At 41.6% G+C, this 18,994-nt stretch overlaps 1 protein-coding gene across 5 annotated transcripts in view; it reads left to right on the top strand.

The window, feature by feature from the left end:
- The window catches only part of CATSPERE (catsper channel auxiliary subunit epsilon), a 116,514-nt gene that overhangs the window by 5,825 nt on the left and 91,695 nt on the right, over positions 1–18,994 (top strand). For 4 of the 5 annotated variants that reach the window (XM_089529805.1, XM_089529806.1, XM_089529804.1 and 1 more), the window contains 3 exons: positions 5,471–5,544; positions 7,798–7,867; positions 16,944–17,026. In XM_089529805.1, coding sequence (XP_089385931.1) covers positions 5,471–5,544; positions 7,798–7,867; positions 16,944–17,026 — 227 coding nt within the window. Of the gene's footprint in view, positions 1–5,470; positions 5,545–7,780; positions 7,868–16,943; positions 17,027–18,994 lie in introns of those variants that run through there. The other variant, XM_089529807.1, reaches the window with a different exon arrangement.

Below are 18,994 nucleotides of genomic sequence, written 5' to 3'. Positions count from 1 at the left end.
AATCGCGCCGAAAAGCACCAAATTTTTTTTCGTAACCCGAAATAACCTTCGTAACCCGGAAAAATGTTTTTAAATGGATTTTTTTCGTAACCCGGAAATTTCGTAAGGTGGCGCATTCGTATCCCGGGGTACCACTGTATTTATGCACTGAAACCATGCAGAATTTCTCCAAATGTGTGAAAACATGCAAAGGTATACCATCGTGCACAAGTACGTCAGAACCCTGTACTACCCCCACCCACCCCCATCATCACCCTCCACAGAAAATAGGGATTATGTTGATGTCTTGGGTAATCTCTTTATGGTGGATGCCTTGCATCCTCTTTTGCTGGAACCAACCAGATTATGCCCAGATTTCCACCTTGTGGTTGCCTTTACAGGTAACTCACCAGTCTCTCACCTTAGTGTCCCTTTTAATATTAGATTGATATCAAATATGAGTAATAATGGGACTCTGGCCGAAGGAGATGGTTGGGCTCTCAATTCCTCCTCACTTTCACTTTTCATTCTTCTTTGCTACGGAGCACTGGAAATGGGTAACCAATCTTCGTGGGGCCTTTTAAACTGCTTCTACCAAAGCCGAAATTTCGAGCAGGTTTGATTCAGTTTTCCCCTGCTCTTTGCTGGGCGTTGGTGAAGACTTTGCGGAGATGGCTAAAGTCCTCATCACACTGCCATTACCATCACCGGAAGTCCTCCAGGTAGGCCTTTTTCAATGATGGCCTCACCACAGCCTCCTTTAGGCAGGAAGTAAAGCTACCTTGCTGCAGTGAGGGATTTACCACTCTCCTTACCCACTCAGCCAGTCCTCCTCTGGCTGCATTCAGAAGCCAGGAAGGGCAAGGATCCAAAATGCACGTGGTGGCCCACACTTCTCCAAGCAAGGACGTAGCCGGGGGGGTTGGGGGGTCGGAACCCCCCCATCAGGCACTGGGGTTGTTCAAGCTCCTTCCTCCCCCCTCCCCTCCATTAAAACCACGGCGAGGGAACAGAGGAAAGACAAAACAAAAGTTCCCCTTTTCCCTCTGCTCCGTGGCTTTAATGGAGGGGGGAGGGAGGAGGAAGGAGCTTGAATGCCAGTTGCAAGCTCAGAGAGAGAGAGAGAAGGAGTCCCTGTGACTCCTTTCGCTTTCGTTTCCTTCCGAGTCCGGCTTCCACTCCTCCTCCTCCCCCTTCCTCCCTTGTGGAGAAGGAAGAAGAAGGGAAGGAAGGGAAAAAAGAAAGGAAGAATAAGAGGGAGGGAGAACTGAAGAAAAGAAGGAAAAGAAAGGGAGGAAGAGGAAGGGGAGAAAGAAAGAAAGAAAAAAGGAAGGAAGGAAGCTTCTAAAAGGAAATATAAAAGAAAGAAAAGGTGACTTCTAACTTTTAGCTGTTATATCCATGTACAATATAGTATAATAATAATAATAATATCCCTTACCCAAAATGCTGAGGATTAGATGTATTTTGGATTTTGGAGTTTTTCAGATTTTGGTATATTTATACAGTATACAGTATGTCTAATGGGATATACTGGGAGATGGGATCCATGTATGTTTCATATGCATCTCATAGACATAGACTGAAGGTAATTTAATGCACAATATTTTTAAAATAATGTTGTGCTTCTGCATACTGAGCTTCAGCAAAACCCTGAGACCACTATGCCTTGTATAATTCAATAATTCAGTAATTGATCTAAACCTTCAGGATTTCCAAGTTTCCTTGAGTTGGGGGTCAGACCAGATGCTCTCAGGGTCAGTTTGGGGTTTTGGAAGTCCAGAGAAAGGAGACTCAGACTCTACTCTGGACATTTCTCCTGAGAATGGACTCATGTTTTCAAAAACAGTCATTTCTGGATTTTTGCAACAACAAAAAAGAGGTGGGTCTGTGATGCAAAAAGGCAAGAGGCTTCCTTCCAGCCTTGTTTTTTCTCTTTTTTAAAAGACAAATAGAATAAAATACAGTTAGCTGGCCCTTTTTCAGCATGTCAATGGGGATGCTTTGATGGAGAGTTCCTGCATGGCAGAATGGAGTTGGACTGGATGGCCCTTTGTGGGATCTCTTCTAACTCTATGTTTTTATGATTAATTAATTAATATATGGAATCAATCTAAGATGATGAATCGTGGCTGTGGAGTCCTATGGCCCTGCTCCAGGCAATGCTAGACTGCAGGCCCCATCATCCAGCAGCACCACAGACTGATGGGAACTGCAGTTTAATAAGGCTGCACACTGCAGAAATAATCCAGTTCGACACTGCTTTAATGCTATGGAAAATCCTGCGATTTGTAGTATGTTGTGCCACCAGAGCTCTCTGACAAAGAAGGCTAAATGTCTCACAAAACTACAATACCCAGATATTGTTGTTGTTGTTATTTTCTTATATCCCGCCTTTCTCCCAATATACAGACTCAAGGTGGTGATTTTCCATAGCATTAATCTATAGTATATCTTTCTACAATGTAGATGGACACCTCCATTACATAATTTGTTGAGGATGCTTTGACTGGGAGTTCCTGCATGGCAGAATGGGGTTGGACTGGATGGCCCTTCTAGGGGTCTCTTCTAACTCTATGATTCCATGATTCTGTAGCACTCTGAGCCTACTGTGATTTTAATAGTTTTTAAATGTATAAAGGTATAAAGTCTCATAATGTAAGCCATGCACTTATGGACTATTGCACTATAATTTTTTATTGATTGATTTTATACCCTGCCTTTCTCCCAAAATAGGATTCTCTTAAAGGGGTTTGTTTAATATAAAAAGAAAGGAACCTATAATGGCTTGAAATTAAAAATTATGGTAGATAGATAGATAGATAGATAGGTAGGTAGGTCTTGGAATTAAAAGGTGTGTGTGTGTGTGTGTGTGTGTGTGTCTCAAAATTAAAAATCCCTCTTGGAAGTGGGAATGAAATGTGTGGATGCAGCCTGGGTTCGTAGCTCAGCTCAGATGTTGGAATACAGTGTCTCAAAGCATGAGCAGAGTGTCTCTGAGCATGAACAGAGTGGCTGCCGCTCATTGCTCGAGCAGCTGCACTTTGCTTTATCGAGCTGAATTTATCTGATGTAAACACCTTCAGAGGAAGGACTCAGTTTGCATCTGCACTGAAAAAATAATCCAGTTTGATGCCACTTTAACTGCCCTTGGCTCCATGTTGTGAAATGCTGGGATTTGTAGTTTGTTGTGGCACCTGACAGATGACTCAACTACAGTTCCCAAGATTCCATTGCACGAAGCCATAACAGAAGTTAAAGTGGTGCCATCAAGGTGTCGAGGGTAAACGCTCGACCCTCTTTTTGTGTCTTGGGGGGGGGGGGGGCTCTTAGCCTCTCAAAATGGTGGCACTTAGTCTTGACCCCCCCCCCTTCCCAAAATCCTGGCTACGTCCTTGCTCCAAGGATCCTGTCCACACCCTCAGGCAGAACAAATTGAAATGTATCCAATAATACAGAACAAGCATGTGCCAAGATTAAATCCACTAGACCTATGTCAACTACAAGTCACAGCGGTTCTGAGCAATTTTGTCTACAAAGTGTCTTGCAAATTCTTCACAGAAAGCTGTCAAGGGGGTCTATATTTTCTTCTTGTGAACCAGAGTGTAAAAGGCCTCTACAACTCAGAACAGCTCCCCTGCATGACAGTGTGCAAAAGCAATGGTGGCACTTTCTTCGTTGCTACTATCTCATACCCAGTAGACAGGGTAAGGGAATCCCAATAGACCACCTCAACTCCGCCTTCCCGCCCTTGGACCTCACGTGCTGTTGTACAGAGAACCCAGATGGACAAAGCTGGGAGAGATTAACCTACCCACCTTCAGTTCCATCCAGCCAGGTCTCTGTAAAACAAGCCAGGTTGGCATGCTCATCCAAGATCAAGTCCTGGATCAGTGATGCTTTACCATTCACCAATCTGGAGTTGAACAGCAGCATTTTCAGCCCAGAGGGCCTGTTGCCAAAGCTATCCAGATTATTTGAAATGGGGAACCGCTCAGGAGTAACCAGCACCTTGTGGGTCTCCCTTTTACCAGAATAGTAAGGCCATGCCATATCTCCCCCTGCCCGTTACTGTATTTGGTGTGGTACTAGATCTCTCTGACAGAGAAGGCTAAATGTCTCACAAAACTGCAGTTCCCAGAATTCTATAGCAGAATCTTGTCCTGTGACATCTGCACAACTGGTTGTTCACTGGTTGTATTGTTCTTCATCTTCCTGGGTCATGGCCTTCAATAGGAAGGAGTGATGAAATAACCTGTATCCTGTGGTTCTTCTTCATGATTTCTGTGCTCACACAAATGGGTTGTCCTGCACCTGCACAGAGCACCTTTAAGAAACTTCTAGAACCTAGAAAACTGTTTTTGACATTAGTCCCACCCACTTCCAGCAACCCTGTATAAGGGACTTCCCTCCATTGCAGCATCATAATGTTGAACAGATCTTCATTGCTTTGTCACTTACAGAGGGCTCTGGCCTTCTAGGTTAACAGGACTGCAGCCTTTTGGGGCATCACAATGACTTTTTGTATGCTATTCTTCCTCAAAGAAAAGACTTCCTGTCTCATTGCAGTGCTTCACATTTGAGGTCTAGAAGTGATACTGCCTTTGGGATAGCTGTACTGTAATCCAGTTTGCCTTGAATATTCTTTTGCACTTTGAATTTTGTACTGTATTTTCATGTTTCAGGAAACTTTTATTTCCTTGAAACCATTTTGATACCATTGCCTAGTATGGGTGGGAGGCATGATGCCAGTGTTTCAGGTATAATCTTTTTGCATTTCACTTAATATTCAGTAAAGTTTTTACTTGTTTACAACAACACTCCCATCTCCTTCTTGTGTGTAGCTTGTTAGTCTCCTACTTGTGAAAGGCACAGAGACCATGAAGAAAGTCAGGTTGCATACCTGTAACTGTAGTACTTTGAGTGGCCATCTGTGCACTCACACAACTCTGCCTGTGCTCCCCTTGTTGTGTCCTGCTAGTCCCTATGGATGGCTGCATCATGGAAATGGCTGTTTTGGCAGGAAGCCCTTATATACGGTTGCTGGAGGTAGGCTGGACTATCACCAAAATGCTCCTGCTAGATTCTAGGAGTTCTGAATGGTGCTCTGCACAGGCACAGGATAACCCCATTTGTGTGAGTGCAAAGATGACCACTTGAAGAACTACAGTTATGGGTATGCAATCTGTCCTTCATTTTCCTACCAGTGGCACAATGTATTTTTCCTTAACTTTAAACTCCAGTCTAGTGAGCAATGAATTGGTTAACTGCAACACTTTTAAGTTAATATGCAAAAGGTTTGCACTTATTTATTCTATGTACGTTTATATCTGAGTAAATCACATTAAACTTAATGGGATGTACTTGTGAATAGATAAATGTGAGTTTACTTGGTTAGAATTGTAATTTACCGTTTTTATATAAAGTATGTATTTGTATAAATATGACAATTACTTTATATTCTACATTTTTCTTCTTCTTTTTTGTCTAGATATATTTACAATTTGAAGGAACCACATTTGTGGAATGGGATGCTCCTCCATTATGTTCTCTTGTTGATAAAAGGTAAGGATTGCATATTAGGTAAAAGTAAATACATAAAAGAGCTAGGGTGAAAAAAGAAACATCAATGTTAAGCACTTTAAAAAAAAACATGATAATTAGATACCATTTACTTGATTGGTGCAGGAAGAAGCCAGCTAATAGTGGATGGCTACAGAAGCATGATAGTTATTTCTGCCTGGAACAGAGACTGTCTTCTGCTTCTTTTCATGTCTTCCCCCCCCCCCCATCATATAATATTTACAGACACCACACTATGACAGCTGCTGTTTCCTTCTAAAACGTTTCCCCACTGCAGCCTCCTGTGCACCCCAAAAACCAGCTCTGGGGGATAAGAAACCCTATGAATCCAGTTTGAGGCAATGACAAAGGCTGCAGAGGGGGAGTGTTCCAGCACCAGCATAATGCTGCATCTAGACCTGCATATCTTGTATATACATTGAGGGGAGGGAGGCTTAGAAATAACTGTTACAAGATGTGAAATTCTGAAATAGCATTTCAGGATTTGCTGACATCCACTGAAAACATTGGACAGTTTGGAGGAGTCCTCAGAGTGTGGCTGTTGTTAAAAAGGCAAATTCCATCTTGAGGATTAATAGGAAAGAAATCTAAAATTAAATTACCAATATCATAATCTATTCATACTAATCTGTGGTGCAGCCACACGTGGAATATTTTATGCGGTTATGGTCACTGGCTGCATTTCAGGAAATATATTTTAGAGCTGGTAAATGTATAGAAAAGAGCAGTCAAGATAACAGGGTAGCTGGAGAAGCTACCCCGTCAGAGAGAGTAATAATGATTGGGGTTTGTTAGCTTAGAAAAAAGGCGAATAAGGATAGGAATAGAAACAGTATTCAAAGTCATATAGCTTCTTATCCTAAAATAGCATATAATCTACATCAGGACTAAATTGTGTTTTTAACTGCCTTGAGTTCCATTATTGGGAGGAAGGTGGGATATAAATAAACATCATCATCTTGATGACTATATGCTGTTTCTAGGATTAGAAGCTATATGATTTTGGATACTAGTTACTTAGAGAAGCAACATGGTGTTATAGTGTCACCATACATTGGAAACAATTTGAAGACACACAGCAACAAACCAGTTACTTAAGTACATATGCAAGAGATGCTATCATACTCATGCCATGTTTTGAGACTTGATAACTTTGAAACAAAATGCCATGGTGGTGAACCTATTTTGGAGGGCACGCGGAGAGATGTGAGGGCAGGGGAAGAGGAGGAATAGGCGGACACCTTTTCTTCCTCTTCCCCCACCCTCCTGGGCCTTTAGCCTTTACATTTTATTTTTATATATTTTAATATTTTGTATTATTTTTAAATTGTATTGCTTTATACTTATTTGCCGCCTTGAATCCCTATATTGGGATATAAGAAAATACAGTGGAGCCTCTCCTTACGCGGGGGATCCATTCCGAACACCCCCCCCATGTAAGGCAAATTCTGTGTAAGCACAAGCCCCATTCTATTGGGCGGTGCAGGGCGCGTGCACCAAGGGCACACACCCTATTCATTTAATTACAGCGCAGCTTCCGCATAAAGCGGAAGCCGCGTATGATACACCCACGTATGGAGCAGGCGCACTGTAAAATATTCAGGCAGGCTTCCCTCCCCCGCCCTCACGGGCTTTTAACTGTCTCCAGGGAAGTCGCACCTCTGGAAGTCCCAAAAGGTGGAATCCCCCCCCCCCAGAGGTTCCTCCTCAGCACCGAATGCACCTGGTGCCAGAATGCCTTTGAGTTTGGGCACTTGGTCCCTAAAAGGTTCACCATCACTGAGATAGGTATTTGGTATGATCTGACATTCATGTTTTAAATATTCTTCTGTTAAAATATGGGTGTTGCCTCCATATTGAATATTCAGTGGAAAACTTCTCAAAAATAGTATAGATAGGAGAACATCAAATTAATGTTCAATTTGCAACAGAGCTGTGTGCATTGTTATTTAAGAATGAGTCCTGTTGACCTCAAGGTTTACCACCAAACAAACTTATTTATGATTTTGGACTTAATTTATTACTAATGCCTAAAAACTTGCTAAAGTGCCTAATGTATGTGAAATGTTGTAAGTTTGAAAAAACCCAAATAATTTTATTTAAAAGTGTAGGAAAAAGTAAATTGAATTAGGACAACAACACTGTAGAGGAATTCAGGCCAAGGTTAAAACTGTAGGTAATAGGTTTTATATAATTAGTTATTCCTATGTACCTAAAGTAACTCTTTTGTTATAGTAACCCAGAGACACTACTGGTTTGTCCAGTTCCTGGAACTCATCAGATAAGACCAGTTGTTACAGTTCCGGTAAGCTGTCAAAATTTATTTCAGTATCAAAATATTAACAAAAATACCTGTTTGTGATCCAAAAGCTAAGTTTTCTTTATAAATATTAAATTTCTAACAGGTTAAAAAACACAAAATATGAAGTAGTATATCATAATAAGCCAAATATGTAACAAAGACAGAAAGTATGTTATGAAAGTTTCTCCTAAATTTCAGAATTCAGTGTTTTCAATCTTACTTATTCAACTGCTACCAAAAAAAGAAGCATCACACTAGTTATCATATTTTTATTAAACCTTTAGTTGAAAATTGAAAGGGCAGGGGGCACATGGTAAGAATAAAAACAGTATCATCGTTAGCTGGCATGTTTTTTAAAATCTACAAGTAATGAATTTTGCTTGCTCTTCTGATATATTTTGGTACTTTTGTAATCAGTTTGAAAGCCCTAAAGATGACCAAAATTATTCTGATTGCAGGATGAAGAGGAAGCCTCTAGTCTTTCAGTTATTCTTAATGAATTAGGATCGCCCACTGTCTCTTTTGCCTTAATTTCTTGTCACTTTGCAGACCATAGATGCCACGGGTGAATATTAACTAGACTGAGAGCCAAAGCAGACGGCTCAGAAGGAGTGGCTTCTGGGTGCTCTGGGCCTGATTGTGCCGAGACTGCAGTGACTGCACAGCCCGCTTCCAAAGTGGGCTGCCAGCAGGAGCAGATTAATCTCTTTGTTTTTGGGCCAGCTTTTCCCTCATTAGCACAGCCTCAGAGTGGCTTCCGGCTGTTTTGGGGGTATGCATCATATAAGCCGCCTTATTTGTCCCGTGCATTTCAGACCAGGGTGTCCTTTTGTGGGGAAGCACACACTCCTGGTGCTGACCCCACCTAATTCCAGAAGACAGGTATTTCTCTGAACCATGCTTCAGCTCTTCTCTAGTGCTATCTTGCTAGATTATATTTAGTTTTTACATTTCTGAAAAATTCTTGTCTTCATAGAACAAAGAAAGCCCAGTGCTTTCTTTGAAGGTTTCTTGAAGGATTGGAGTGAGCATGATTGGGAGATGGTCCCTACAATGCCTGAGCGCTAAACAGAGTCACACATAATGGTAGTAACCTCCCTAATGAAGTTGCAATGAAGCTAGTGTCCTTGACAAGCCACTAGTTTGAGGAAAGCATTCTAAGGTCCAAAACACACTGCACAAATAATCCAGTTTGACACCGCTTTAATTGCCCTGGCTTACAGCTAGGGAATCCTGGGAATTGTAGTTTATTGTAGCACCCGAGCACTGTTGAGTATTCTACATGGCATCCCAAATTCTTCTAGTAGTTTTAATTAATTTTTTATTATAGAGGCTGTATTATTTTGCTGGAATAGTTGGTGCTGAAGCTAATTCAGTTTCTCAGATTCTCTAAGAACTTTATTACATGAGCAAAAAAGATGGGGAGCATAGCAAGATACTCCCTCAATATAACACAATAACACTATGATTATCACACGAAGTCGCGATTGTCCCGTGACATTGTGGGATAATCTTAACGTTATTTTTTTTTTAAAAATTATTTAGTCTATATACAGTCTAGTTTACAACCACAAACACAACATAAGTCATCTATTCATTCCATTACATTAATATACGGTCTTTCAGGTATTTTGAGCACAATATGAAAGCAGTATAGCTTAAACGAAAACATAAACTTGAGTTTCTTCATTTTCTTATCACTGTTGAAATAAATATTGCCTTATTTTCCATTCAAATAACCTTCTTCCCAAAGTCTTCTGATGAGATTCTTTTTGTTTGTTATTCCTATCCCTCCAATAGTTGAATCTTCCTCTTTATAAGTTACAACAATTACAGTATCTACAAATCATATTGTTGCTATTTTAAACCTTCTTATTTTCCAGTGATGGAGGGAGGGAATCCTCAATTGGGTTAGTTCCCTCCTCTCACTCCAATACGAAGGGACAAGGAAGTTGCAGGTGACGTCAAGGGGGGGGAACGCCCCTGACTTTCCAATCTTGTTCCTTCCTTACTCCAGATAGATCATTCTTCCTCTTTCTCTCCCCTTCTCCATCTTTAAAAAAACAACTTCTTTCCCTTCTCCTTCTCTCCCTTCCTTCCGAGTGCAGGACTAGATAGGGAGTCAGGAGCTACAACATGGAGGACACATAGGAGAGCCCCTGCATGTCTGGGGAATCCTCGCAGTTTGAGGGTGTCCTGCGGCTAGAATGCGCAGTGCCGCAAGCGAGGACCCCCAGAGCAGCGCAGCCGGAGGAGGGAGAACCCTTGTCTCCGAGCCCAGATGCGCCACACCGCTTGCACCCTTCCCATGATCGGGAAGGGGTGGTGCAGCCAGTGGAGCCCATCAGGCATGTAAGTAGCCCCACTCTGCCTCTTCCCCCCGAGATTTCCTCCCTTCTGGCCTCCCTAATTGCTGCACAGGCGTCTGCCATAGCGGCCCAGGCTGGCACATCCCCCTCACTCCAATCCCAGGCCATGTCCAGCGTGGTACCAGCGGCCCTATCTCCTTCCCAAAATCCTCCCAGGGACTCTGTCAGGGGGCGCGGGGATTCCTCCCACTGGGCTCACTCTCCCTCTTCTTCAGTACCAGCCAGATCTTCATCAGAGGCCATACTAGCCAATGAGAGGGGCAAATTCAAACCTAGGCTCCACAAACACCACAGAGCCATTAAAAGCGGTGGGGAAAAGCCTGCCAAATTCACTCATTCTAAGGCTTCTCATAAGAGAAGGGCGACATCTTGTGGCCATCAGTCAAACTACAAGAAAGCTAAACTGCTACTTTCTCAGATGAATTTATGGATAGCTCCCAGTCACAGTCAGTCTCTGAGGAGGGTGAAAATGATCTTTCTGAAGAAGAGGAGATGGATACCCCCCTTCCTCCTTCTTCTGCGAGACTATTTACTGCTGATGATTTTTCCATTCTCCTTAAAAAGCCATTAAGGCTCTGGAATTGTCTGACCCACCCAAACCAACTCAGGTTCTAGACACTGATTTGCCTCAGGGAAAGGGTGACTCCTTCCCATGTCCATGTCCTCCTTGCACAGAGGTCCCATTTCCTGCTGACTTTATGAGAGTGGTAAGAGAAGAGTGGTCCAAACCCGCAGTTGTTAGACCAAACCCTTCAGCAGTTAAACAATTTTACACCTTATCAACCTCAGTGATGTCAAAATTTCAAGTCCCCTTGGTTGATGCCCCCGTCTCAGCTCTCATGTCCTCAGCCATTTACGCCAAAGACAGCGATGACACTCTAAAAATCCCAGAAGACAAAATTTTGAGCAGAATCAGCTGTAAAAAGAAGCTTCTTCTAAAGCCATCAGCGCTTCATCTTCGGTCTCTATCCTATCGAGGGCTGCTTATGGCTGGGCCAAAGACCTTATCCAGCTAGTGCCCAAAGGTGACACCAAGCTCTGTCAGGGTATAAATAAGCTAGTGAGGGTTCTGGCATTCACTTCAGACACTTCACTTCACATCATCCAATTTTGTGCTAGAGCCCAAAGAGAAGGCAGATCCAAACAGAACCTCACAATGGCTCACTTTGGGGGATCCAAACTCTTCGGTGATATACTAGACTTTATACTCATCGAGACTAAAGACAAAAAGAAGACGCTTCCATCCTCATATAGATGCGACAACAAAAAGTCCTCCCACCAGGGTCAATCATCTGGTCATTCCTTTCGTAACAACAACAACTCTTTCAAACAAAGAGACAACAGATATGGAAAACAACAACAATGGTCCGATCTAAGATTTTCCCCTAAACATCAGTCACAGTCTAGAGACTTCAGAAAAACCGCCTCCAACAACCCTGGATCCTCCAACCCTGGAAAATAAGGAACCAATCAACGATCCTGACTACCCGCCCAATCTGGTGGGAGACAGGCTACAACATTTCCATCATATCTGGCAAACAACCACCTCAGATAGATGGGTCTTGTCGACTATTTCACAGGGCTATTTGACAGACTTAATTCATCCTCCCCGCAACCACTTCACAGTCTCAACAAGGTCGAAGCGTCCACACAAATCTGCCTCATGTTGGAGGCCATCGATCATCTACTCAAGATAGGGGCAATCGAAACAGTCCCACCTCCAGAGCGATACAAGGGGTGCTACTCCATCCTGTTTATAGTACCCAAGAAAAACAAATCATGGAGGGCAGTCCTGGACTTAAAGAGGGTCAACAAGAGTGTCTGAAAATGTCATTTCAGAATGGAGACTCTAAAGACAATATTAGAGTCATTAAAACCACGAGTCTACATGGCGTCTCTAGATTTAACGGAGGCTTATTTACACATTCAGATACACCCATCTCACCGCAGATATCTCCGCTTTTGTTACAACAAACTTCACTTCCAATACAAGGCACTCCCGTTTGGCCTGTCATCAGCTCTGAAAGTTTCCACAAAGTAATGATAGCCTTAGTCGCATACTGGAGAATACAGTACAGGGCTTACACATCTTCCCATATTTAGATGATTTACTGATTGCCGCCCCAACCTATCAACAGGCCTCCAGCGCTGTCACAGCAGTGTTACATTCATTGTCTCTCCATGGTTTTCTGGTAAATCATGGGAAGAGCCACCTTATTCCTTCTCAGTTGATTCTACACCTAGGATCTTTGATAGACACCTTGAAGGAAACTGTATCGTTACTGCCCGAAAAGATAAAGACCATTCAAGACTTGATAACCTCCATTCTACCCTTACCCTTGATAGATCTACTTCTCCTCGCAAAACTTCAGGGACTCAAGATATCAGCCATGCCCTGTGTTCCCTGGGTTCGATTTCACTCACGGGAACTGCAGTGGCTGCTTCTTCCCCTTCAATAGATGATTACCCAAAAAAGACACAAAAGGGTCCATGTGCCCCAAAGTGTAAAAAGGTCACTACAGTGGTGGATGTCAGATCGAATACAACTGGGATGCCCGATATGTTTCTTCAACAGAGACAAATAACCACAGATGCAAGTCTCCACGGATGGGGTGCCACCCTCGACACACACGTGGCTCAGGGCAGGTGGTCAGATCTCAAAAGAGCCCACAGCATCAATTGGCTGGAGCTCAGGGCGATCTGCCTGGCCCTTCAGGCCTTTGCCCATCTCGTAAGCCACACCCATGTTTTGATCATGATGGACAACATCACAGCAAAAGCACATGTCAACAGAGAGGGTGGAACCAGATCGCGAACACTGATGCAGGAGACCAAAAATCTAATAAGCTGGTTGGAAACCAACCTCCTGTCTCTAAGGGCCGAACACATAAAAGGAACTCTAAACACCAAAGCAGACTGGTTAAGCAGGACAGACATAGACCAAGCAGAATGGCATCTCCATCCAGAGGTATTTCAAATGATATCCCAGACTCTGGGGACTCCCATTTTAGATCTGTTCACATCCCCAATACACAACCAGCTGCCAAAATTCTTCTCCTGATTTCTGTCTCAGGGCTCAGAGGACACAGACACCCTACATGCTCTGTGGCCTCCGGGTCTGTTCTACGCCTTTCCCTCGATCCTGATGATATCCAAGTGCCTGCTAAAGCTAAGAAGTGAAAGATCAACCCTGATACTGGTTCCTCCACATTGGCCAAGAAGGGCCTGGTTTCCAGAAATCTTATTCCTGTCACAGGACAAGTTCAGACTCCCTCTTCATCCAGACCTGTTATCCCAGGGTCAGATATTTCATCCAGATCCACAATGGCTCAATCTTCATGCATGGAGACTGAACGCCTCATCCTGTTAAGAGATGGCCTAAACCCTCAGGTTGTTGATATCATTATCCAGTCTAAAACATCCTCTACTAGGCGAATATATGAATATACTTACCGTAACTTCACTTCTTGGTGTAAATCAAATAATATATTCACATCCTCATTTTCAGTAGGTGACCTTCTCCTCTACCTTCAACAAGGACTTGACAAGGGACTCAAGCCGAACACTCTAAAAAGACAAATATCAGCAATTATTTCATCTCTACCTGTCAACCTGACAAGTCGGATTTCTTCACATCCTTATGTCAAGAAATTCACCCATAGTCCACCGTTATCCAACTTAGGACCTACATTTAGTGTTGGCAGCTCTAACTACAGTTCCATTTGAACCACTACACCAAATGGATATCAAATTCCTTACTTGGAAAGTGTTATTTCTTAAAACCATTACCTCTGCCAGAAGAGTCTCTGAGCTAGCAGCTTTGTCAGTCAGATCGGAACTCTGTTCTTTCAGAGATGACTCGGTGGTGTTACGTCTAGACTCAACATTTATTCCCAAAGTCTACTCTACTTTCCACTGGTCCCAATAGATTGTTTTACTGTCTTTCTGCCCTTACCCTAAAAAACAATTAGAAGAGACCTGGCACACGCTAGCTATCTGAAGGGCCCTCCTCCCTCCATAACTGACATCTTCCGGCCTGTGAGGGAGTTGACCAGGCAGGCCCAGCTCCACCAGGACTAGCCTGAAGAAGAAGAGCCCTCCCTCCAGTCCATCTGCCTTGGTCCAGTCCTCAGAGGGAGAGAAGAATGCTGGACCTAATCCCCTCCCCCCCTCACCATTCCCTTCTCCTTTTGTGTCATGTCTTTTTAGATTGTAAGCCTGAGGGCAGGGAACCGTCTATTATCCCCTCTGTTGTAAGCCGCCTGGATTCCCAGTGATTGGGCGGCATATAAATAAATCCTATTATTATTATTATTATTATTATTATTATCCTGGCTTTTTTCCCTTTCCAGATGAACTTTTTAATTTCTTTATTCCACCCTGTAAAACTATCTCTGATGATAATTGGTAGATTAATGAACAAAAAAAATTAACTTAGGTAGCACGTTCATTTTGATCATAGTTATCCTCCCCAGTAAAGATAGGTTGAGTCTATTCCAGTGAATTAAATATTTCTGTATCTCCTTCCATGTATTGGAGTAACTGTTTCCAAATAAGTCTATATTTTTATTGGTTAGCCATAGGCCTAGGTATTTTATTTTATTTTTCACTTTACACCCTGATTTTTCATCAATTTTTTTTCAAATTCTTAGTTAATAGCCAGGTTGTATATTTATTTAATTTAAATCCTGAATATTTGCCAAACGAATTGATTTCATACATAGTTTGCTCTATACTTTCTTCTGGGTTATCTAAAATGATTACCATATCATCAGCATAAGCTTTAATTTTATGCTTATCACCTATGATTTTAGTACATTTAATTTTTGTGTTGGATCTTACTGAATTCATAAAGATTTCTAAAACTAAAATGACTAACAAAGGAGACAGTGGGCATCCTTGCTTAGTTGTTTGCTTATTTGAAATTCTGATAATTATCCCCATTTATCACAAAATGTGCACTTAGTTGATTATAAATTTGTCTTATATTCTCAACAAATCTATCTCCCAATTCAGTTCTTTCCAACACCTCTAACTTAAATTCCCAAGACACACTGTCAAAAGCTTTCTCCACATCCATGAAAATTAAAGACAGTTTTTAATGCACACACACACACACACACACACACACACACACTGACATCATAATATTCTACTGGATCTTTTTTATTAGCTCTTTCTTTTTTGTATTTAGTTGCTTATGGCGGGTTACACACTGCCATTAAAGCACGCACGGAGCATGTAAAAAATGACAGCGGCCGTTCCAGATGGCCGCCACCATTTTTACGTAGCGGACGTTGTGCTTCCGCATGTGTCACGGCAGCTATGACACCGCGAGTGCGCCAGCGGCGCTTCGTGGCGTCATAGCCGCACCGCGAGAAGGAGCTCCATTTTGGAGCTCCTTTTTTCCTGCGCGAGGGAGTCGCGCGGTTTGCAAGCAGCGGCTCCCTCACGCAGCAAAGAGCAGCGCCAGCAGACCGCCATATTTCGGCGGTCTGTAAAGAGCCTATAAGATTTTCTTGCCTTGTCGATCAAGTTTATGTTGATTCATTTTTGTTTGTTTTTGCCCACCGATATTGAATATTATGCTTTTTCAATTCCTGCGTTAAGAACTTATGATCTTCTCTTTTTTCCAAGATCGGGGGGGGGGGGGGGTGTCCTTAAATATTTCGATTCTCAAATGTTCTTTAAAGTTTTGTTGTATTATTCTGTCCTTAATTCTTGATCCTGTAAAAGATATTACAATGTCCCTAGGTAGTTTTTTCTCCCTAGCAACAACAGAGTTGACTCTGAAGAGCTTATCTATCTGAGAATCAACAAAATCTTCCATAATTTCCAAAAATTTGGCTAACTCTGGTATTATCCTCTCACAAAGATTTTCATGACTTTTTGCTATCATAGCATTATTATGCAATATTGATGGGAGCATTCCACTATGCTCCCATCTTTTTTGCTGATGTGATAAAATCCTAAGTAAAATCTGCTTTGAGCCTTCTGTTAAAAGTGTTTAACTGTCTATTTTTCTAATCCTCCTATAACTTAAGTAAGATGGCTGCATTAAGCAGTGTGAGGGATGCAGTATGGAATTGAGAGGTGACATTTGCCTTCAAGCACTACTTTTTCTTGTCCACATCCAGAGGGTTTACGAGGAAGCTAAGGAGATCTCAGCAGTGTGGTAAAGCCAACTGAAATATCATGTTGGCAGTCATGATTTAGAATATAATTGCCTGAGGTTCTGTTAGGTAGGTTTACCCTCTGATATAAAGAATGATGGCTGTATTCTTTGATCAGGAAAGAGGGCAGATTGACTCCTTGAGGGAGCAGTCTGACCCTTATTTTCATCTGAGTACTTTTGTGCATACTGAAAAGGCCAACATCAAAGAATTATCTTCTGTTGCTGTCCAGTTGGCTTCCTCTTCCTTGATCTATCACTATCTGGTCAATGTGTTCCTTTTTCCAGTAGCCATTTGGGTCATCAAATTGAGTAGCTTTATTACCCCAATTCCCTGTTCTTTAGGTTTTCAGATGGTTTCTGTTTTTAAGGTTTTGTAATGGGTTTGTTATACTTTTTAAGAATATTTTAAAATTATTTTAAGCTTCTCTGGAAATTGTGATAGCTACAAAAGAGAAGAGTAAATATATTAATACAAACTATATTGTGATATTAGGAAGATAAAATGAAATAATTTAGCATGTTTTCTCTTCTCTAGTCACCTGATGATGAAGCACGCTTCTTATCTATAATTGCAGATGTGAATTGTTTCATGTGGTACATTTACCAAGATACAAGCAGGTAAAATATCTAATTTGGTGCCTTTTGTTCTTAAAATTAATCATAGTCAATCTTAGTGGTCCCACTAGAGTAGAGGTTGTGTTGAGCTAGCAGGAAAACCTATAGAAAATAAGCAAGCCTTTGAAATACAACATAAATGTTACTTTTTAATATGCTAAACCAGCATTGGGTGCTAGTTTAAGGTGAACCTGAACCGTCCAAAGAGTATGTCAGCATTTTCCAAGTAGCACAAACTAAAATGTATGTATAACAAGACAGCCCCCAGGTTACATCTATCTGACTCTTGTTGTAACAATGGTATTCACAGTCAGAATGGTATTCATGTCTGCAAAGTGTAAAGAAAATTGATCAAGTAAGTTAGCAAAGGCTCATGATAGGATTAGGACAAGACAACATCAAGCACAGCTAAGAAGGAATTTAAGAAACATGAAGTTGGTATCGTGAAACATCAAAGAGATGAACTTCCCCTATAAAAAAAGTCTATCACATACAGTGGGCCCTCTCCTCACATGGAGGATCTGTTCCGGATCTCCCGCGTAAGGGAAAATCTGCCTATGCTCAAGCCCCTTAGGAAATAATGGGGTTCATGCATGTGGCAGAGCGGCGTGCATGTACGTATGCATAGGCGTGTGCACCATTGTTTGCCTCCCCAAGCAGCTTCGGCGTAAGCCGAAAGCCACGTAAAATGCGTCCACGCATGGCGTGGGCACACTGTTTTAGAAAAAGAATGGGTAGATATAATCTGTATGGGACATATAAGACAGCAAGATGTAAAATATCTTGAAAGTCCAAAATTGGGTCAGAACTTCATATCTCCAAGTAATTTTAAAACATGGAATATATGTTTCAAATCAGATACCAGCCAAAGAAGTATTGAATGATAAAGAAGAGAGATTTATAGCAGTGGAGGTGGAAACAAAAGAACTTTGATTTTAGGTTTATATGGTCCTCGGGAAAAGAAAGCTAAATTTTATAATAACCTTACCAAAAATGTATTGGAGTTGGAATATGCATGTTTTATATTAGTGGAAGATTGGAATGAACCCCTTGTTAGACAGACAATCTGGTAAAAGAAGAAAAGAAAACCAAGTAAAACATCCACAATCATTTTTTAATTTGATGAAAAGCTTGTACGTTCCGGATCCCTCCGCGTAAGGCGAATTCTTTGTAAACAATGGGGCTTGTGCACGGCGGGGTGCAATGGGCGCGTGCGCCCATTCAATTGAATGGGACGTGCCGCCCCTTCTGCCCCGTGCGCGCCCCGTGGCTTGAGCTCATATGCTCAAGCCGCGTAAGGCGCGCCCGCGTATGACACGGGCGCGCTGTACTTACTGGATCCATGGAGACAAGAAATTTGGTAATTACAGAAAGTATACTTTTTTCTCCAAACCACATAGATCTGCCTCAAGAATAGATATGTTTCTTTTATCAAAAGAACTGTTTAAAATAATTTAAAAATTGGAGATACTTAGAAAATTTCTGACCACAACGCTATTACAGTGGAACTGAAGCAACCTGTAAAAGAATTTTCATGGAGACTTAATGAATATTTATTGAAGGAGGAAACAGTTTTAAACCAAGCAAAAGAACATTTTAAATATTTTTTCCAAGAAAATATGAACAAAGGAACGAAAACAAATATTGTATGGTACACAAATAAAGCTGTGATGCGTGGCTTCTTTATAAACAAAAATCATGAATGGAAGAAGGGAAACCAAAAAATACATAAAATATCAGACAAGATACCTGAGAAAAAACAGGAACTGCTAAAGAACCCTAAGAATCAACGGAGGCACAAAGAAAAAGTACTTCAGAAACAATTATTGTCGATAATGGCAGAAGAAATAGACGAGAAGATGAAATATACAAAACAAAGACAGTTCAAATTTGGAAATGAGACAGCAAAACCTCTAGCATACAAACAAGAAGTTGAAACAAAAAAGAAATTAAAGAAATTAATCTAGAAAT

This window comes from Sceloporus occidentalis, unplaced genomic scaffold (assembly GCF_023333645.1).
Source record: "Sceloporus occidentalis isolate IW3139 unplaced genomic scaffold, rSceOcc1.0.p SCAF_6, whole genome shotgun sequence".
Taxonomy (NCBI): Eukaryota; Metazoa; Chordata; class Lepidosauria; order Squamata; family Phrynosomatidae; genus Sceloporus; species Sceloporus occidentalis.
This window is presented reverse-complemented; position numbering and strand designations above follow the sequence as displayed.